The following is a 22,542-nucleotide window of genomic DNA, read 5'->3' on the forward strand; positions in this document are numbered from 1 at the left end:
GTGCTGGAGCATCCAATTTGCCCTCTAGTTCACAGCTCTGATTGAAGTCCAGACTGCTTCTGTGCCTCAGGCTAGTTATCAATTTACAGAAGGCAATTCAAGATAGTGAGCAGTTTGTCTTCATTTGCTGGGTCTTACTGTATCCTGTACTTTTGTGACCCTATTTGAGGCTAAGAACTAAGCCATTTCAGTCTTGATGATGTTCTCAGTATCATCTACAGATTCTGTCTTAATAGGATGCTGCCTCTTCTGGAATTGGCAAGAGAGCTGTCCTAATTTGGGAACCCCAATGAGTTCCTTTACCATCTCCTCCAATTTTTGTAATAAGACACAGGTGTGCCTGGTTTAGGCTAAGGAAGCCAGCTGGGTCATCTAAGGATACAATCTACAGAAGCCAAGAAGCCAAGAGAGGCTGGCTTCATATCAACATCCAGAACCTGTGCTATAAGACTTATTTAAGTGTAGCAAGGTTTTCTGAACACCTCACAGACAAATAAAGCTAGTCTATGTTATGCTTTAAAAACACTCCCATCAGCTAAGAGGGTACAAATTCTCAAACATAGCTGAAAAGTATTACCTGAACAAGTTTATTTCACAACAGAGAAAATAAAAGGTTCTCCAAAGTCACTGTATCTGCAGATCCGTATGAACTTTCTCTTCCTTTCTCCCTTCTTCAGAAAGTCAATAGTCTGGAGGAAGGAGAGAGGAACTGAGGGCATATGACAGTGTGGTGGGGGATCCTTTTATAGTTTCAGCTAAAACGGGGGTGCACTCTTACATCTAGCATTTCAACTGTTAGACAGCTCTAGAACAGGTTCACAACTCCTGAACTACGCACTTGCAGAGGCAATATCAGAGAATGCCAATTAACAGTAATCAGCCTATTTACAGAGCTCTATAATTATCTGTATGTTTTGTAAATTTCAATAGCTGCCTGTTCTTATATTTGGAATGTGGTTTTACTCCAAAAAGTGACTGACACTTCATGTACACTTAATATAATTTGTTCCTTGTATAAATTAAGAGTCCTACTTGCTGGTACACTGAGAAAAATAAGTTTTTACTACTTTTTAACCGTATTAGCATTGAAAAGCTAGCATGACCATAAGAGACTGGGCTAAATTATATATTTCCTCTTGTGCATTCACAGTATTGTTAATCAGATTCTAATTGCAAGGCCAAATTCTCTCTTCAGTTACAAATGTACACTCCATTTGGTCTATTTTTTTTTCCTAACAACAATACACAACTGGAATAACTCAGCTTGATTTTCAAATCCAGGATACATTTCGCAGGGTTGGCAGCTAGGAGATCTTTTATTTGCTAACTGACCACATTTATTCAGGAAGCAGTTGAAAAAAAATGGCATTGTGAGGCACCTTGTCTCTTTTTAGTCACTGTTCAACATTGATCTTGTTAATACAAGAATGAGAGAGGTTTCTGAATACAAGTAGATGGAAGATTAACTTTCCTCAACAGCTCCTCCACAGTTGAGTTAGCTACTTAAATTGGCCAAATGCTTTCTTCAGTTAATGTAAAACCAAGAGTGGCTCCTTCAAAGTCTATTCAGTCTTATATATGTGAATATAAATAGTTCTTTATGTTTTGGGGTTTTGTCCTCCTTGTTATCCATTTCCCCTGAGGCTTTTGGTTATCATTATAGACACGGCAGCTTTTAAGAGCATATTCATTCACAATCCATCTGCTCTGCTACTTGGTCCTGCTGTCCACAGCAATGGATTGGGTCTGTGATACTTGCAATATCAAAGAAAAGACGAATTTTGAATGGGGAGAATGTGTACTCAAACCATTTTTTTCCACCCCACAATAGGAACAGAGGAACACAGAAAAGTTAATGGCCAAATACACTGCTCTTTTGTATATGTGCTGTCTTCCTACCTTCAAATCTGCCCTTATGGGAAAGTTCTTCACATATAGTAACAAGCAATGGAACAGAAGCTATTCCCAGGAAGAGTATAGAATAGTCACAACAAAACAAGAAAACAAAAAAGTTGCAGAAAAAAAAAACTTTAGCAAAAAGCATCTTGCTCACCACTTGTCTCCCCTTCTCGCCTTGACCTTGGCACATTGCGAGACACAGTGTTTGGAAGGCCTTTTGAGGTAGAGCTTTGTAACGAAGGCTGGCCAGCAGTTAGAGCCCATGCAAGACGTGAACCCAGCTGTTGACGAAGGCAATCTCCCACCCCTGGAGCTTGATAGGATTGTCTAAAAAGACAGGAAGAAAACAATGTTAACAGGACAGTGTATGAAGTCTGCACAACTGCTGCCTCTATCATAGCTGTTCTGCAGATAAACCGAGGACTTCAGCATCCAAGACTGCAAGGCACGTAAACTTCACAGGCACCAAGTTGAAACAGAGTAATGCAAAAGAGTGACATGAAGATATTCACTAACAGGAATTGTGAACAAGTTAACCATATATCCTCTCTATTCCTTCATTCAGCCTTCTGTAACATGTGGTCGGTAAACATACTTAAACCCATAACAATATTTTGAGGTTTGCTGCTGTGAAAATGTATGTGGATACCCATACAGAACGTGCTTATCACTGTAAGAAATTTGAAATCACTGGATAAAAATGCTAAGTAATATTAAAAATATTTATCGAAGTCTTCACTATAGGCAAGATTTAAATTACCCTGGAAGGAGGGACTGTGGAGTTGGCGTTGGCCCATTCAGGGCATACATGCTTATGCTGCTGATCCCACTGCTCGCCATACTGCCCACACTCTGGGCAGACTGAGCATTGCGGTCCTGGTAATTCAATGGAAGGCTTTGAGGCCTGGCATAGTAGTAAGGGGTTGAGTGAGCATCTCGCGGCAATGCTTGAGCAAACAATGTGGCATAACTTGACACCTTAAAGACAAAACACAAATTGAGAGTTACTTTAATCAATCACATCAGTAGCTAAAATATTTTTTCTCCAACCGTGTGTCTGAATGGCTATTGCCTTTCCTAATAGTAAATTAAAGTCAGGTATATACTAGAAAAGGTTTGCTGGTATAGCTGTATCGACAAAACCCTCTTAATGAAGAGGCAGCTTATACCAGCCAAAGAATGCATTTGGCAGCATTGTTCATTTCACTTGCCAAACTGGTATATACCATCCCAGCAAAAGCACATTTTTGCCAGTATAACTGCAACTACACTAGGACATTTGCTCCTAGCAAAGTGTTGCCAAAACACCACACCCCCAACCAAAATTGCTGTACCAGCAAAGACAAACACAAACGTTCAGTATGGACTTGACCTAAGTTAAATCTATCCAAAGTGTTCCAGATAATGACTGCCTTGCATGTTTAATTAATTATTCAGTTTTATGCTTAAAGAGAATAGCTTCTTTAATTCTCATTGTTAGAATATTTACACAAAATACATTTTTAAAAGCATCCTTATAATTAAAAATTTCTTGCTTCCAGCCTTTCCAAGGACTTTGTGGATACATTCCTTTTTGAAGATATTTGTTTTAGTCTGCATATTAACATCTCTTAACATTCCCATTTGGGATTTGTACTGAATTTTAAATATTTATTGAAGAAACAAAGAACCCCTTACCTACCTTGTTAGACTGCTTACGTGGGTCTTCACTAAGGCTGAGCAGGAGGTAGAGTATTGACCATTTGTTTTTCAGGACACCCTATTCAGAAATAGGCATGTATTAGATAATGTCCAGTTAAAAACAGACAGTGCTCCACAATTATTGCCAGAGTTTATTGCATTTTTACCCCTACCTCACAACCTAGATCATAAGCAACTCATTTCTATGTTGTAGTTGTAAAGAGCAGGCTAAAACTTTAACAAACCAAAACTACACAAAAACATAATTTAAATATACACAGGGAGGATGTCTGAAGTCATGTTCTCAAGGTAGAGACACTGGAGTTTATATGTCAGTTCTATAAAGAAAACTTCCTCCAGCATTCAACTTTCTTGTGTCATAAATTCTCACATGCACTGAAAGAGGTCAACTAATCAGCACACCAAATTTTAAAATTCATAGCTAACTATAAAGGAAGTTTACATACTGCTTCATGTACGCCATACATCAGTTTCTCTTTGATCTAAATCAGCATCTTGGATTAACCCCTACTTTCTACAATAGAAGTGAGGTGGAAGACCCAATCCCAACCTCTGAGAAATCTAACAAATAGCTGCCCTTTCTCTGCTGCTCCCCCTTCAGGGAGGCTCCAGAATAAGAGGGATCTAACCTGGGATTTCTATAATCTCCATAAAGAACACAGAGACAAAGGAAACTACTAAACTATTTATGAAGTCAGAGGCACAGAGATCACATAGCTGTACTCAACTGTGGACTGTCCCAAAACAAAAACCAAGAGAAAGCAGCCTACACAGCTCCACTTTTCCTATCTTGAAACACAGCATTATCAACCCTTTAAATCTCAATAGGAAAGTGACCTGCAGGAGATAACTTAATGGTACATCCGTGTTAGATGAATTCCAATGTCACCTTGTAAGGAGTAATAAAGACAACTGTATAAAGATGTCCTTGTTTTCGCTGCACATTAATACACTTGGAACCATATACTCTATTCTACACCACTAATTCACAAATATAAGGGAATATGGTAGCTGACCACTTTCAAATGAGTTGATGATGTATCACTTCATGGGGAATCAGTTGCAGAGCTGAGGAGAATGAGATTCCATAGAATTTTCCAAAAAAGTGATTTTTTTCCCTTCTAAATTTCATTTGTCTAAATTCTGTACCAGTGCAACCTTACCAAATCAGGAAATTCAACTGTATGTAAGAAATCTTTACAATTTAGGTTTTGCACTTAACTCTAGTAATTTGACTAAAACCGAAGTGTTACAATCATGAAAATGGAGACTATTGTGTTCCATGCACTTCTACCTTTCCTTTTCCATATCTTCAATAGAGTCAATAGAAAGGCCCTTAACTTTCATTAAATTAAATATGTCAGCAGTTTCCAACATCCCTCTCTGTGTAGAATACACAGAGATAGATGATCCAAGTGAGACCGTATGTCCAACTGCTAGATTTCTATGGTCATTAACTCTGTCTTGCATCTTCTGAGACATTTTATAATGAAGAATCCCTAGATAATTTTGTTAAAGGTCACTTTCTAGAACAGTCTTCTTTAATTAGAGGCTGGCAGGCCAGATCTGGCCGCATGGGGCCTTCGCTTGGCCCACTGGACATCAACTATGCCGCTGGGGGCGCCACTGTAAGGACGGTCCCACTACCCAGTTCCAGTTCACCCCAGGCTTCCAGCATCTCTGGCCCCTGTGCCACCCTGCCAGTCCAAGCTGCAGCATCCCCATGCTGGCCCACCCTCTGAGCACCCCCATACTCCCCACCTGACCAGCACCTGCCAGCTCAAAGGATGCTCTAAAGCAGTGTAGGAAAAGGGACCTCTTGGAGTGGAGCACAGGGGCCCGAGCCGCCAGGAGCAAACTGGAACTGGGGAGTGGGGTCACCCTCACAATAGAGCCCCCAGTGGGGACAGGATGGAACAGGTGACACCCAGAAGGACCTAGCGAAGTCAGTACAAACTAAAATTTCATACAAACAATGACTTGTTTATACTGCTCTATATACTACGCACTGAAATATAAGTACAATATTTATATTCCAGTGATTTATTTTATAATTATATGGTAAAAATGAGAAAAAGCAAGCAATTTTTCAGTAATAGTATTTTTAGGTCAGATTTTGTTACCCTCTAGGTGCTTACAAATTGATTGTTTAATAATTTGTTCCAGCAACTTACAGGTACTGAATTTAGGCTAACTGGCCTATAAATTCCTTGGGTCCTCTTTGATCCCCTTTTTAAAAGATAAGTATTTATATATACAGCAGGAATGGCCAAACTTACTGGCCCTCCGAGCCACAGACAACAATTTTCAGAAGTTCAAGAGCCGAAGCACACCTGCCAAGAGCCAGGGCTCAGGGCTTCAGCCTTGCTCCTGCTGAAGCCCCAAACCCTGGCAGGTGTGCCCCGCAGGGCTGGACCCCCGAGACCCTCCTCCCCACTGGAGAGAAGCTCCTACCCACCACCCCACTGCAAAGCAGAAGTCCTGAGCTTCCCCCCTGACTCAGTCTGGTAGCGGAGAATGGGGAGTGTGGAGGGGGTTTGCGAGCCGCACTTGAATGGTAAAAGAGCCACATGTGGCTCGCAAGCTACAGTTTGGCCACCCCTGATATATACCCCTTTCCTGTATTATCATAGCACCTAGAAGCCCTAGTCAGGGACTTCGACCACTGTGCCAGGTGCTGTAAAAAACAAAATGTATGTCAGAAGTCCTCATAGGTCAGATGACGACTCCTTTCTGTGATTAGTTCAGATATTCAGCAAACTGGGCAGGGCATCCAAATTCTACCTGCTGGAAACAACTGAACCAGCAAAGACCTCATTAACAAAGGGGAAGCAGGAGGAAGAAGAATTACATAAGATTTTGATGTATGGGCTAACCATGATGTGATAAATCTTAATGTCAACTGATGAACAACAAATATAGCTTGTTGGATTAGATATATCCCACTAAATACATATGAACTGGCCTCGTGAGCCCAGGGAAGGGAGATGGAATTCACAAGTACTAAGCAGCTTTCACTTTAAAAGGTTACACACTGAAGGAATCTAGGAAAAGTAATTACTACACTTTTGAAATAGATAGTTTCTAAGACTGTTGCAAAAAAAGTTAATCATTAAACACATATCCACACCATCACCACCAACATATAAATGTGGAGGGAAAGGATTTCCATGGCTAATACTACACTTAACAGCACAAAAAAAATATTTCTGTGGAATCAGTTGTGTAGCTACTGTAAGCAGGGGAATGGTCCTGCTATTGTGGGGAACTTTCCTGGCTTCTGCACTAGCCCAGTGGAATCAGACAGCAAAAGGATCTGAGTCCCTTGCTCCAACTCCCTTTACCCAGACGCCTGCTTGACCTTGAGGACTTCCCTTTCCCTCTCCTGTGAGGGAGAGTCCTTGTAACCCTGATAATGTTGGATCCAGGATTCCTGAGAGGCTATGCCCCCAGTCTCATCATGGTCACTTAGGACAGGGGCTAAGATGTCCCCACCTCAGGGTACTCCCTCCACACCAGCCACTTCCCTGGTCCAGTGAGCACTACATTAAGTTCAAACCAAATACAATTTATCAAACAGCAAGAAACACTGAGAAAAATAAGGAAAAAAAAATCAGAAAGATTAAAGGAAACAAGTAATCCCACCCTATGGGCAGAGGGAAACCACAAACAGCAGTCTCTGGAACGTAAGAAAAGTTCACAGTCTATTCCTCACATGTCCCAGGCCTCCTTCCCAGGCCCTGGCTGCACTGTAGTGATACCACGGGTCAGACATGCTCTGGTGGCGGCCACATGCTCTCACTCTCTCCCCAACGCCAGCCCTCCCTCCAATTAGGGTCACGACCCCACTCCAAGTCCAACCTGCAAGACTTTGTCTGGTGATGTGTCCCTGCGCTGGGCCCTCGCTCACCCCAGCTGCTCACAGCACTCAACACCGGTGTTATTTATGGCACAGCACGCATACACTCCCCAGCTCTGGGCCCGCAGATTCCCACTGTAGCTCAGCCGTGGCTGCTCTGCGCTGCTCTAGCTCCAGCACAGCTCTGGTTCCATGCTGCTGCTCAGCCTCCAGCCCAGCTCTGCTTTCTGGGCTGCTTCTCTGGCCCCCTCTGCTCTGCCTCCAGCTCAGCTCAGGCTGCTGCTCTCCCTTTAGATCTATGCTACTCTGGCTCAGGCAGCTCCAGCTCACATGGAGGATGAGATCCCAGGCTCCTGACTCCCTCACTGGCCTACCTGCCTTGTCAATCAGGTTAACCTGGACTGTTGGCCTCTCCCCATGGCCCTGGGGCCTGTCAGTCTCAGGATCTTGATCTCTCATTGGCCCGTCCCCTTTCTTTTGGAACTGGGAGATGGACAACCAAATAAATCCCACTAAGTTTCAGCAAGGGACCAACAGTCCCCTTACGCTACTATTAGCATTCAGAAATCACAATGTGTGCACTTTTCAAAAACAGAAAAAATAAATCACTCTAGCGCTTAGACACTACAATGACAGGCATTTAAGAGAGACTGCTATAGGGAAATGGGGAGGAGGGGAAAAGGTTCTAAACAATGCCCTATGAAACAGTTATCGGCTTGTTCTGGTAGATGTCAACTAACAATACAGGGGTGGGGGGGGGGGAGGGACAGAAGGTTAAAGCCAGCTTAAAAGTTTAACTAGGTTATAGTCACATTCTTGTAATTATGCTCACATCATCTATTATTCTGCTTCAAGCAATGTATGTATTGCTTGTGTGTGTTATAATGGGTTAAATTTTGGTCGTTCTCATATGCTGTGTGTCCATACTACTCTTGCCAAATGCTAGCTATGATAATACCACATTAGATCAATAGCAAAGCATGAGAGAGTGTGTGTATTTTACACATATAAAAGCTACCTTAAAAGAACAAGGTAGCAAGACTGCTGACAGTAGGACTGAGGACAGCTGCAAGTTAGTGCTGCTGAAATGGAAGAGCTGATGATGGAGCCTACTGCAACCTGGTGATACTGTCCATCACTATAGAAGCTGGAAAAGATATCTTGTAGACACGTGGAATGCATGGGGAAGAGAAAAAGGAGTAAAGGTGAGCTGATAAACTTAGCAACAACATTGGTATTTTCAGGATTAGGGCCTTATTTTTCTAAAGCATACGTGTAACTTTAATGACTTCTTAAAATTGAGTACTGTTTGCAGGATTGGGACCTAAATGCAACAGTCAGACTGACTGACTGGGTCTCATTTGCAATGAGACAGGTATTACCCGCCAATGGCCCATAGACTCTAGTATTTTTTCTGACAATGGCCAGTACCAGATGCTTCACAAAAAAGTGCAAAAAGTCCTGGAGTGAGCAGTTGCAGAATAACCTGCAAGCAGGGAAAGTTTCTTCCTAACCCACTAAAGTCAGAGACTGACTTACACCCAGAAGCGTGAGGGTTTATATTCCTTCCAAACTACTGTATGGAATTTTTGTTCTTTCTGAATGGAACACTGGATGTTCTCCATATAAAAGTGTCCCATTTTTACGTGATCTTGCTAAGCTCTTTTTTCTCAATTATATTAGCCTATAGAATTCATTGCCACAATATAAAGTTCCTTAGTAGAACCATTTTTTTATCCTACTTAACTCAAGTTACTGTTCCCCTTTAAGATAAGGGGTGGTCACTGAAACATGTTAACAATCCTCTATTACAGTGGTTTTCAACCTGTGGTCCTCAGACCTCTGGGGTTCCACAAACTATGTCTAAGGTGTCCACAAAAGTTGACGATGAAAACAAAATTTCAGATCCCAGAACAGGCATTCTGTTTTTCTGATCAACCAAAAATATGTGAATACCCCCACCTACAGGTCAAAACCCAGAAGTGTTATTATCATAGTAGCCCACAGTTTAGCGCCCTTTCTCATGCTGCGTTAAATACCATGCCAAGCATGTGCAACATTTATAGTTGAATTCTGTTAAGTCAGTTTTCAGTCTAAGACTTCTATGGTAGGGGTCGACAGACCACAGGTTAAATTTCCAAAGGGGTCTGCACCTCAATTCAAAATTTTTTAGGAATCCGCAAATAAAAAAAAAGGTTGAAAAGCACTGATCAACGACACTGGAAATTTTAATCCTGCATATTAGTTTTTGACAACTAAAAATATCCCTATAATATTTCTCCCTATCACACTATACAAAACAGATGACTTAAGATACTGTCTTATTGGCTATCTCAGTTTCACTGAGATTTTCATCAAACATGACAGATGTTCAAGTTTGAGAATTCAGGACACATTTAAAGTATTGATTTCTTTCCATCTCATCTAAAGTTCTAGCCTAAGACTTTCCTTTCTTCTGATACATAGACTCTACAGATCACCTTCTATTGTCAGAAAAGACTGACATACACTGCTCTTTGGTAAGTGCTTGTGTGTTAGGAGAACTCTCAAAGTCAGCAAAACCCTTAACCTTCAACATGAAAACCTCAGATCACTTAAAAACTCAAAATAAGAGGACTGCTTAACTTCTAATCAATACATCGATACGCTTCAGGACACATTATTCTAAAAATAAGTGGCAGTGAGATAATCCTTCAATTTTACACATAAAAAAGTAAACACTTCTATTTTTGCAAAGCTACTTCCTTCCCATAAAATGTCCTTTATGCAGTTATACGCAAACCAAAATACTGCTGGTATTTTTCGATTTTATTTTACTCCAAGCTAGTTTCTTACATTTTGAACTATAGGCAATTTAACAGCAAGTCCAAAAGGAACACATTGTAAGACTGAAATTATTGGTAAAGCCACACATTACTATACCTGCGAATGGAGTTTTCTGTAAAGTTCTGAAAACAAAGCAGCATCCGCTTCCCTTCTTTGTCGCACAACTGTTAAGAGGAAAATGCTTCTTAGGGTATGAAACTAAAGAAGTCAATTATAGTAACAACATTATTTTGTATTGATACATTCGTGCAATTTGTGGGGTGGGAGGAAAGCAAGAGGATAAAGAGACAGTTCACTTTCCATACACATGCACTCCTTGGCCTCCAAGGGTACATCTACAGAATAATCAAACACCTGCAGCTGGCCCAGACTCCAGCCTGAGCCCGAACATCTACACACCAATTTTTAGCTCCACAGCCCAAGCCCAAATCAGCTGATTCTGGACAGCAGTGTCCATGCCACTGGTCTTTTATTCCAGTGAAGACATATCCCCCGACTGCAGGCAAAGGTCCTAAGAGTTATTCTATTTTTTTCTGCAAAATGGCATCTAGCAAAGATCATCTATTCACTTCACAATCACTATACAGGAGTTAAATGACAATGACTTTGGGTCCATACCAGTTGGGCCATAAGTAAGCAAGCCACTGACAGAGATAAAATTGTATTCCATTACAATTCTGAGGTGTTATAGCTCTTTCTGATGATCTAAAACATTCTACTAATAAATATAGGTAAGGACTCGCCTATACAGTAACTCCTCATGCAACATCCTGGTTATGTTATTGAAAAATGCAACTTTAAGCAAAACGATATTAAGTGAATCCAATTTCCCCATAAGAATTAATGGGAATATGGGGGGTTAGATTCCAGTGAAATGTTTTTCGCTAGACAAAAGACATTATATACATATACAATTTAAAATTATTTAAAATTTATACAAACAATTTAATACCGTATTCACCAATGATGATTGTGAAGCTTTGTTGAGGCAGGGTCAGGGCACAGGGGCTTGCCCCACTCTACCGGGCATTCCAGCTGTGGAGCGGGGTCAGGATGCAGGGGCTTGTCCCATTCCGACCACCTGGCACTCCTTCTTGGGAACAGGGTGGGGGTTGCCCGCTCCCCGGCTGGAAAGCTAGGTGGGCAGAAAGGGGGAAGCCCCTGTGCCCCCACCCCGCTCCCCAGCAGGAGCACTGGGCGGGCAGAACGGAGCAAGCCCCTGTGGCCTGACCCCGCTCCCTGGCTGGAATGCCTGGCAGGCGGAGCTGGGGGCCAAACAACATTATAAGGGAACATTGCAAGACTTTAAAAGAGTATGTTCTCTAACGGGTCAGCAACCTAATAATAAAACAACATTAACCAGGACAACGTTAAGAGAGGAGTTACTGTACAGCGACACTCCAGAAAATATTAAGTCAAATCAGCTAAATGTAAGAAGTAAACACACAAGTTAAAACCGCATGTGGATGTTTTTATTCAAGAGTAAGGTGGTCTTAGCATGCACTGACTTTGCATCTTTAGTTGAGTCACCTTAACTTTCCTGAATGTTCCTATATAGACCTGGCCTCACATTTATTAAATTGTACTTATGCTCTTATGACTTATATGTCTCCACTTCGAAGTGTCTTGATTTTTTTTTTTATATCAATTGCCTAAGTATGAGATTCACAAAAGCCAGTAAGCCGAGTAGGGAGCTGCCTAAGCTAGCCAGTAGGAAGTGCTGGGGAGAAGGTGGTGGTTGTCCGTTTATACTCTATAGCCTGCTGGTTAGCACACTCTGAGTTCAAATCCCCACTCTGCCTGATGTCCTTATGTGAAGCAGGGACTTGAACCCAGGTCTTTCATATCCCAGGTGAATGCCCAAACCCCTGGTCTAGTGGGCATTCTGGGATGAGAGTGAGTCAGTCACACTCAAAGCTTTTTTACTTTTTAAATAATCAATCATGGGAGCAGGGACTAGAATTTGGGTGTCCAGCATGAGTCCACTGATCACTGGGTTACAGTCACTCATTCGGTCTCTGGTCCAATAAATATTTAAATATTTTATACAAAGTGGAACAGCTTCAACCGGAGGGTTGGACAGACCCACCCCCCTCGCAGAATATCCAATACCCCAATAGTTAGGGTGCTTATCTGGGATGAGGGAGACATGGGTTCAAGTCTACACCTGGCAGAGAGGTATTTGGAACCACCATCTCTACATCCTAGGTAAGTGTTCTCACCTCTGGGCTATTGGGTATAAAGGGGGTGGTGTGGCGGAGAGAACTACATCACCATCAGTTCTGTGCTGTGTGTGGAGGTTGATCCAGTTGGCAGCCTCTGAGCATCCTAGTGGATCAGGCCCTGGAGGCAGGGTGATGTGGGAAGGCCTAGTTTGAGGAAGCAACCAGGATTTAGGCACAAGTTAGACACTGAGCAGTTCAGTACTGTCAGAACTTAGACAACTTTGTGCATGCCCACCAACAGAAATTTAGGTGAGTAATGGGATTTTAGGTTTCTCCAGGGTTAGGCGATCTTTTGAAAATCTAAACTTTCAGTTTAGGCATCTAGAATGGCAGTTAGGTGTCTAAATTCCCTTGTGGGTCTAGTCCTTAGCTCTTACAGAAAGCTTTGTAAAGTCCTTTGAGATCTATAAATGAAAAGCAAAATCATCATTCCCATTCTACGTATGGGAAAAGTAAGGCACAGAGAAGTGAAGTGATTTGCCCAACATCACACAGAAAGTGAAGAGCATAGGTGGAAATAGTTTGGCATAGTACTTCAATACATCAGAAGAACGTACCTTAGTCTCAATCATCTAACTAGTGAAACAGGAAAGCTTTCTCCAGGAAATTGGAGTTTTGTCTTAAGCTTTAAAGTGGTCATTTGAAAGAGCAAGAGCACATTACAGTAAAAATAGTCAGACTCCAAATCAAGCAATAATCTACAGAAACCTTTACAGAATAATAAAAATAAAAATGTGTCAAACACTCTACATGCCAGTATTAAAAGCTACCGATAAAGACATTTTCGCAACTAAAGTCACTTCCTGCACCACAATTCTTAAGTAAGAGTTTATAAGAAGGATATAACCCACTATTTCTTTTCATGAGGGCTCACTCAACCCACAAAATCAGGGGAGGGGGACAAGGTGGGGAGAAATGGAAAGAGTAAGTTTATAAACTCTTGGTGTCAAATCTACTGCATAATCAGGTGTGTATGCTGCATTATGTAACGATGACCAAACTACATAGAAAACCTTCAGTGCTGAAGGTCCATATTGAAGAATATTTATGCTTTGAAAATTCGAGTTGGAGAATTCTGAAATTCTTTTTTGGAGAAGGCAATATGAACTCTAACCTAGATATTCTTTAAGAGGAGTTCTAACCGATGATGTATGTTAATCCTGATCTAATATAACAGGTTTAAGCTTAATAGCTCTGAATATCTACCAACTGGGAGGTTTACATGTAATTAAAATATTCCCTCACACAACTTGCTCACACATTTTACTATGAACTCAAGAATCTGTAGAGAGCAAGTACGCTTTTTTTTTTTTTTTTTTTTTTTTTTTTTTGCAGAGGGATGTACTGTATCCCTACTCCTTTCATACTACATTTGGTGCTCTTGTATCAAAGCACAGAAAGTGCAATAGAACAGAGTATATCTAATTTTGTAGTTAAAAAAAGTGTATTTTGTATTTGAAGGGGGGGGGGGGGGGGTGTGTGTGTGTAAGTAAAACTCACTTTGGCATTTCCTGACTTTAAAAACTGCATGTTAAGAGTCAAATTTAAGGTTTATGGTGAACAAGTTTCACCCTTATTACTTATAGAGCTTGTTTCTGGTATTTGGAGTGGTATTTTAAAACACACTTAGAATACTGTTACAATTTTCACCCTCAACAAAACATAACGATTCATTTTAAAATTATTCAGATCTAAATTACTGAAGATGAAAGGAAGCCAGACATACGTTCTTTCTTGATTTTCTCCGCAACAAGAAATTCATCTCTTTCAACAGTAGGAGCAAAGTTGCTTCCAATAACTCTCACTGCATATTGAAACTGCTGGGCTACATCAGCTGAAAGAGGGAGGGGAAAAAAATTAGTTAAGCCAACTTTTAAAATGAAGAAAAAATAAATAAGAGCTGCCATGTTCCTAAGTGATTAAGTCAAATAAAAATGCAAAAAATGTAGACGTTTCAGATGAGAGATCAAATCTGATAGTGACTAGATCAAATCTTTCCCCTAATACTACCTTGCATTGATATTTTGTCCCGTAAGCTCTTATGCAGAAACAGTCAGGCACTTTAAGAGCACAAATCCAATCATGGAAGTAAACTACAACTTAAAAGTGCTGGCACCTCCTTTTGTCAGCATATTTCTTAGCATCTTACTGATGTCTGCCGCATGAAGCACTACCTACAAACATGAACAGTTCAGTCAATAACATGTCTTTCGTATGGGTCAATATTCACACAAACACAAAAATGAGGGGGCATAATCTCCTTTCTCCTCCCCAGTCTAAGCATTCTGCAAGTCTGAATTCCAGGCTCCCCAAGAGCAGATTTGAATCAAACTGGAGATTTACTGAAGTCAAACTACAGAATTCCATGGTAATAACATAAGATACTGATTAGTAAAACTGCAAGAGATCTGCTTTAACTCTCACACTATGTTTATTCATTAGTTTTGACAAATCAATTAAACCTACTTAATTTTGGTAGGGTGAAAAAGTATCTTTCAGTTTCTTAAACTGTTATGTACAAGGACCAAGTACTTTACCCCAGTAACTTTCTACCAAAAAAATTAAAAGTAAGCCTCCAGTTCAATTTAAAACCTACAGAATCCAACTAGTCAGCAATCAATTTCATTATGATCACAATAAACTTACCATATGCTTATTTTAGGAATAAATTTAATAGTGGAGGCACTTAAGTATAGCAGCATGCTAATCAAATGGCAGATAAGGGCAAGGCGTAGAAAAGCCACTAAACAAAGACTGAGCTCGTCTCAAATTGGCAATGGAAGACAATGAACCAGAGCAATTAACAATCAGCATCTCTGAATGCTAGATGTTGATCAAGGTTAAACAAACACTAACAAAGGAAGAATCAGCTTAATCCTCAATTTTTCCACCCACAAGAAGCAACCCAGAAGTGGGTACCATCTGAATTGTAGAAAGAAAAAACCCAGCAAAATTCCACAGGCACTAGGATTCAGCTTACGGGAGGAAGACTACATTCTCCCCTCCTTCTGCCCTAGCACTACCTCTCAAATACCACTTATCCAACCCCAACCACTCTCCAAGGATCTTTGCAGCAAGCTCAAATGAGAGGGCTATAGAATTTGAGCAAGTCCTGAAATGCAATAGCTGGTGGATTGGAGGTCCCAGGTGGAAAAGTCTGACAAACTATTATAGAACACTGCCATCATATTATTTGAACTTTCGTGTAAGTATTCAGATATTACTAGTTGTTATGACAGGTCTGGCTCTGTATATGTGCAGAGTTACATAAAGGTCTTCACTTTATGCTTTTGCAAATATATTTGTAAGTCACAGAAGTTGAGCTACAGCCATATCTTAAAACAAAAAAAATTCGTTTCAAAAGCTTTTGAGGGTGTTAAAGTACTAGGTAAATTATCACATTTTCATAAATTCAAGCACTTAAGAGCAGGTACATCAAAAATCTTCCACTGGCCATGCACACCACATTTTTATTATTATAAATAAATGCATGTTTTAATTACAATACCTTTACTCTGAAATGGTAAGTGAATGGAAAGTAAATGAATGGTAAGTGTACTACTTTGTTATCTAGAGATACTTTTAAGAGATATACGGGAGAGCAGTCAGTCAATATCCCAAAGCTTGCCTCTCTTACCAGCAGAAGTTGGTCCAATAAAAGTTGGTCCACCCACCTTCTCTCTCTAATATCCTGCGACTGACACAGCTATACCACCACTACACATCCCCCTCATTAGTGGCAGTAGAACTTTTGTTACAGCACCTATTTGAGAGGGAGTTGCATATAGTCACTGTCCTAATAGTCTGTATAATATGGTATGGCACCACTATGGTATGTGGACATGCATTTGAAGCTGATCAATGCAATTTCTATTTTTCAAATCTATTGCATTTATATTTTGAGATTACCAGTAAAAAACAACATTTATTTTGGTCACAGTTAATGGTGTATGTGTGTTACTATTACAAACACGTTCCTTTGTAGCAAGTAAAACCGTATTGCTTTCTGTGTGTCTAAGGAATTGCTGTTATTTCAGAATTAAACATTTTGCTATCTGTGCCCTTGAAAACTGCCTCTGCATCAGCCAATGTATAGTCTACCTATGTTTCTAGTTCTGTGGTGCAATATGACTTTGCTGTGCAGATTATGGGACAAAAGACATGGAAGCAAAAGTTTCTGAACAGTTATTTTGAAATCTTATCCATATTCAATTTAACAACAAAATTTAAAAATAAATCCTCACCAGTGAGAGACTTAACCCTAAAAAGGACATTTTGGGTTATCCTGACTTGGAAAGACCATCTGTTTCCAAAATGATAATTCAGTCTCCTTATCCATTTAGTCCTTGCTCTCTGCTAAGACTGAATCAATGAACTTTTGGCCCTTCCTTTAATAATTCAAGACTAATCTTCAAAATTTGAGACTTTTCTTAAGATTTATATTGGACCTGCAGTTATACAACAGCTTTGAACCAAAATGGTTTACCTATCCAACCAAGATTTCAAAGTCCTTGATTTGCAAGAGACTCGTTTTCTGTGGGAGCGCTTTTGGTGTCACACTCCTGACTTCACGTACAGAACAAGTAAGATGGCATACAGAAGTCATAAGAATTAAAGATATATTTTGCAGTAAGATGTCCAATAGCAATACACACAGGAAGTTTATTACATAAGCAGATGTCCCCCATGAGACATTAGATGAACTTAAAAATAGATGTGTACTCACAATACACACATTTCATTGCATAAACATGTAAACAAGTGCAACTGCTATGCAACACTGCCATCTTGATCTGCTAATAGATGAGAAGGATGAAATTGTTTATGGAAGATGTGATTTAATTTTCAGTGTTCTGATGTGAGCTCTTTATCCAGAGCAAGCAGAAGACTCCAAATTCTAAAAATTATGAATACAAACATAGGAGAATAATGCTATTAAATATAAGCGACTATATTTACCAAATACATAAAAGTTAAAAACAGTGTAAAAAGCTTGCTACATTCAGAGGAGGGGAAACAAAACAAACAAAACAAAAATCTATAATTCAAGATCTATAAAATCTTAATTTGAGTTGCCTAAAGTAGATTCTTATGTTCCATCTGCAAACGCAATTTTCTGATGCTTAGTAGAGAATGTCCTTTATGCATGCATCTATTCCTCCTCTCCCCCTCCACACTGTGATCTATCAGAACTGTATGATGCAGTTTTCATGTTCCATTTCAAAGCCTAAAAGGAGCTTTAAACAAAGCACATGTGAAAAGTGTAGAAAAACTAAAGAGGAAAGGAGGGAGAATCCTTAGTGAGCAAAAACAAGGAAAAATAGTAAGAAATGGTGTAATTTAAAAAGGAGAGAAATTGGAGACAAATACAAGAATTTAATTATGCTGGCTAGATAATTTTTATTTCCAGATAAGCCTGATAAACTGGAGGACAGCCTTCCGGAACATTCCTTTTATTAATAAGCAACTGATCTGCTTCAGTGCACTTCCCAAAGTTAGTAATATCAGACAACTCTCACACCTTTCAAGAGACTATAGCTATTGGAAGAGAAAGTCTTGCTTCTTATGCTGATCGATACGAGCAGTTCCAGATCGCCAGAGAGGCGGGGCAAGCCGGAACAAAACGGCTGGAGGGAGGAGAGAGAAACAACCCTGGTCGCAGTTGGAGCGGATACCAGAAGGGACACCTACAGACCACACCCTACTACCGGGGGCAGCCCAAGACCCCAACTACACACCAAGGAATACTCCAGACACCTTATCGTCCTCCCACACCGTTCTCCAGCAACCCACCTCGCCCCAGTGACCCGTCAGCTGGACGATGTTTTAAATGTAATGAGCCGGGGCATGTGAAGGCCAACTGCCCCAAGAACCCCAACAGATTACAGTTCACTGCACCAGAATCACACCAGAGGTCCTCAGGCCCAGATACCTCCCAGATACCCTCAGAGCGGAGGGAAACTGCAAGTGTGGGCGGGAAGAAGGTCACCGGGAGGAGGGACACCGGAGCACAAGTGTCGGCTATCCATGCTTCCTTAGTGGACCCCAATTTAATAGACCCAGAGATCCAAGTGACAATTCAACCCTTCAAGTCCAACTCTTTCAATTTGCCTACAGCCAAGTTGCCTGTCCAGTACAAGGCCTGGTCAGGAACATGGACTTTTGCAGTCTATGATGATTAGACCATTCCCATGCTGTTGGGGGAAGACTTGGCCAATCATATGAAGCTAGCCAAGAGGGCGGGAATGGTCACCCGCAGCCAGGCTAAGCAAGCCGTCCCACCTAGCTCTGTTCTGGAAACTTCTACCAGGACCCGGTCAGAGGTGATGGACCCGGACCCCATGCCAACGTCTGCATCAGCAGTAGTGGATCCAGTCCCAGAGACCCAGACAGAGCCAGTCCCAGAACTGGAACTGGTGGAACAACCAGCACCAGACCCATTGCCAGTACTGAATCCAGTATTTGCAACCCCAACACCAGAGGGCCCCACTGAACCTGAACCGGCAGCAGCTGATAACCCGACACAAGAGGCTCAGCCGGAGCCTGAACCCCAACATAGTACACCAGCAGAGAGCGGTTCACAGTCAACGGAAACAGCCCCATCCCCTACATCGCTTCCAAAGGGACCAAGCCTAGGTCCACAATCCAATGAGGAACTGATGTCTCCAGCATCAAGGGAACAGTTCCAGACCGAACAGGAAGCAGATGAAAGCCTCCAGAGAGCTTGGACGGCGGCCCAGAGCAACCCACTGCCTCTCAGCTCTTCTAATCGATCCAGGTTTGTTGTAGAAAGAGGACTTTTATATAAGGAAACTCTTTCTGGTGGACACCAGGAAGACTGGAATCCTCAGGGACAGTTGGTAGTTCCAACTAAGTACCGGGTGAAGATCTTGAGCTTAGCCCACAATCATCCTAGTGGCCATGCTGGGGTGAACAGGACCAAAGACTGGTTGGGGAGGTCATTCCGCTGGGAGAGAATGGGCAAGGATGTTTCTACCCATGTCCGGTCTTGTAAGGTATGCCAAAGAGTTGGAAAACCCCAAGACCAGGTCAAAGCCCCTCTCCAGCCACTCCCCATCGTTGAGGTTCCATTTCAGCGAGTAGCTGTGGATATTCTGGGTCCTTTTCCAAAAAAGACACCCAGAGGAAAGCAGTACATACTGACTTTCATGGATTTTGCCACCCGATGGCCGGAAGCAGTAGCTCTAAGCAACACCAGGGCTAAAAGTGTGTGCCAGGCACTAACAGACATTTTTGCCAGGGTAGGTTGGCCCTCCGACATCCTCACAGATGCAGGAACTAATTTCCTGGCAGGAACTATGGAAAGCCTTTGGGAAGCTCCTGGGGTGAATCACTTGGTTGCCACCCCTTGCCATCATCAAACAGATGGCCTGGTGGAGAAATTTAATGGAACTTTAGGGGCCATGATACGTAAATTCGTAAATGAGCACTCCAATGATTGGGACCTAGTGTTGCAGCAGTTGCTCTTTGCCTACAGAGTTGTACCACATCCCAGTTTAGGGTTTTCACCATTAGAACTTGCATATGGCCATGAGGTTAAGGGGCCGTTACAGTTGGTGAAGCAGCAATGGGAGGGGTTTACACCTTCTCCAGGAACTAACATTCTGGACTTTGTACCCAACCTACAAAACACCCTCCGAACCTCTAAAGCCATTTTATTCCAGAGAATTAAAGGTTTGTCAGTTTACAGCCCAAGGAGGAGATGACGCTGAGTGGCCTGAAGGTGTCTACTATGAAGGGAAAAGCGCTGGTGGCGTGGAAGAGGTGAACCTCTCCATGACCCTTGGGCGTATGCAGCGACAGCAGATCAAGGAGCTGTGCACTAGCTACGTGCCGACATTCTCAGCCATCCCAGGACTGACTGAACGGGCATACCACTCCATTGACACAGGTAATGCTCACCCAATTAAAGTCCAACCTTACCGGGTGTCTCCTCAACCTAAAACTGCTATAGAACGGGAGATCCAGGATATGCTACAGATGGGGGTAATCCACCCCTCTGGCAGCGCACGGGTATCTCCAGTGGTTCTAGTTCCCAAACCAGATGGGGAGATACGTTTTTGCGCGGACTACCGTAAGCTAAATGCTGTAACTCGCCCAGACAACTATCCAATGCCACGCACAGATGAACTATTGGAGAAACTGGGACGGGCCCAGTTCATCTCTACCTTGGACTTAACCAAGGGGTACTGGCAGGTACTGCTAGATGAATCCACCAAGGAAAGGTCAGCCTTCACCACAAATGTCGGGCTGTATGAATTTAATGTACTCCCTTTCGGGCTGCGGAATGCACCCGCCACCATCCAAAGACTTACAGATGGATTGGGAGAAGTCGCCTACCTTGACGATGTGGCCATATTTTCGGATTCCTGGGCAGAACACCTGGAACATCTACAAAAAGTCTTTGAAAGCATAAGGGAGGCAGGACTAACTGTTAAGGCTAAGAAGTGTCAAATAGGCCTAAACAGAGTGACTTACCTTGGACACCAGGTGAGTCAAGGAACTATCAACCCCCTACAGACCAATGTGGATGCTATCCAAAAGTGGCCTGTCCCAAAAGTCAAAGAAACAGGTCCAATCCTTCTTAGGCTTGGCCAGATATTATAGGCGATTTGTACCGCAATATAGCCAAATCACTGCCCCACTGACAGACCTAACCAAAAAGCAACAGCCAAATGCCATTCAGTGGACCGAAGAGTGTCAGAAGGCCTTTAACCAGCTTAAAGCGACACTCATGTGTGACCCTGTACTAAGGGCCCCAGACTTTGACAAACCGTTCCTAGTAACCACAGATGCGTCCGAATGTGGTGTGGGAGCAGTTTTAATGCAGGAAGGACCAGATCAAGAATTCCATCCTGTAGTGTTTCTCAGCAAGAAGCTGTCTGAGAGGGAAAGCAACTGGTCAGTCAGTGAAAAAGAATGTTACGCCATCGTCTACGCTCTGGAAAAGCTACGCCCATATGTTTGGGGACGGCGTTTCCACTTGCAAACCAACCATGCTGCACTACAGTGGCTTCATACCGCCACGGGAAATAACAAAAAACTTATTCAATGGAGTTTCGCTCTCCAAGATTTTGATTTCGACATCCAACACATCTCAGGAGCTTCTAACAAAGTGGCTGATGCACTCTCCCGTGAAAATTTCCCAGAATCAACTGGTTAAAGTCGTCCTTGAGATGTGGAAAATATTGTTAGTTTTTATACACTTGGTAGTATATTTAGAGGTGTATGTGTCTTATTAACTCTGTTTTCTCCTAGAGCTCCAGGAAGAAATCACAGCCAGTGTTTCACCCTATCTGTGATTTGGGGGGCGTCATAAATATAAAGGGAAGGGTAAACACCTTTAAATCCCTCCTGGCCACAGGAAAAACCCTTTCACCTGTAGAGGGTTAAGAAACTAAGATAACCTCGCTGGCACCTGACCAAAATGACCAATGAGGAGACCAGATACTTTCAAAGCTGGAGAGGGGGAGAAACAAAGGTTCTCTCGGTCTGTGTGATGCTTTTGCCGGGACCAGAGCAGGAATGCAGGTCAGAATTCCTGTAAAGAGTTAGTAAGCAATCTAGTTAGATTCTGGTTTGTTTAAATGGCTGATAAAATAAGTTGTGCTGAATGGAATGTATATTCCTGTTTTTGTGTCTTTTTGTAACTTAAGGTTTAGCCTAGAGGGATTCTCTGTGTTTTGAATCTGATTACCCTGTAAGGTATTTACCATCCTGATTTTACAGAGGTGATTCTTTTACTTTTTCTTTAATTAAAAATCTTCTTTTAAGAACCTGATTCCTTTTTCATTGTTTTTAAGACCCAAGGGTTTGGGTCTGTGTTCACCTATGCAAACTGGTGAGGATTTTTATCAAGCCTCCCCCAGGAAAGGGGGTGTAGTGCCTGGGGGGATATTTTTTGGGGGGGGAGACGTTTCCAAGTGGGCACTTACCCTGTGCTTTATGTAACACTTTGGTGGTGGCAGCGTTTAACCTAGAGTTCAGAGTGGGGAGGGAACCCTGACAGGG

The 22,542-nt window shown here is 41.9% G+C and overlaps 1 protein-coding gene across 5 annotated transcripts in view; it reads right to left on the reverse strand.

The window, feature by feature from the left end:
• Positions 1-22,542, reverse strand: part of TUBGCP3 (tubulin gamma complex associated protein 3) — a 118,254-nt gene that overhangs the window by 88,787 nt on the left and 6,925 nt on the right. For all 5 annotated transcript variants that reach the window (XM_007063897.4, XM_037897049.2, XM_043535650.1 and 2 more), the window contains exons 2-6: positions 14,237-14,344; positions 10,382-10,449; positions 3,581-3,658; positions 2,660-2,877; positions 2,054-2,226 (exon numbers count right to left, since the gene is read on the reverse strand). In XM_007063897.4, coding sequence (XP_007063959.2) covers positions 2,054-2,226; positions 2,660-2,877; positions 3,581-3,658; positions 10,382-10,449; positions 14,237-14,344 — 645 coding nt within the window. The remainder of the gene's footprint in view (positions 1-2,053; positions 2,227-2,659; positions 2,878-3,580; positions 3,659-10,381; positions 10,450-14,236; positions 14,345-22,542) is intronic.

This window comes from Chelonia mydas, chromosome 1 (assembly GCF_015237465.2).
Source record: "Chelonia mydas isolate rCheMyd1 chromosome 1, rCheMyd1.pri.v2, whole genome shotgun sequence".
NCBI lineage: Eukaryota > Metazoa > Chordata > Testudines > Cheloniidae > Chelonia > Chelonia mydas.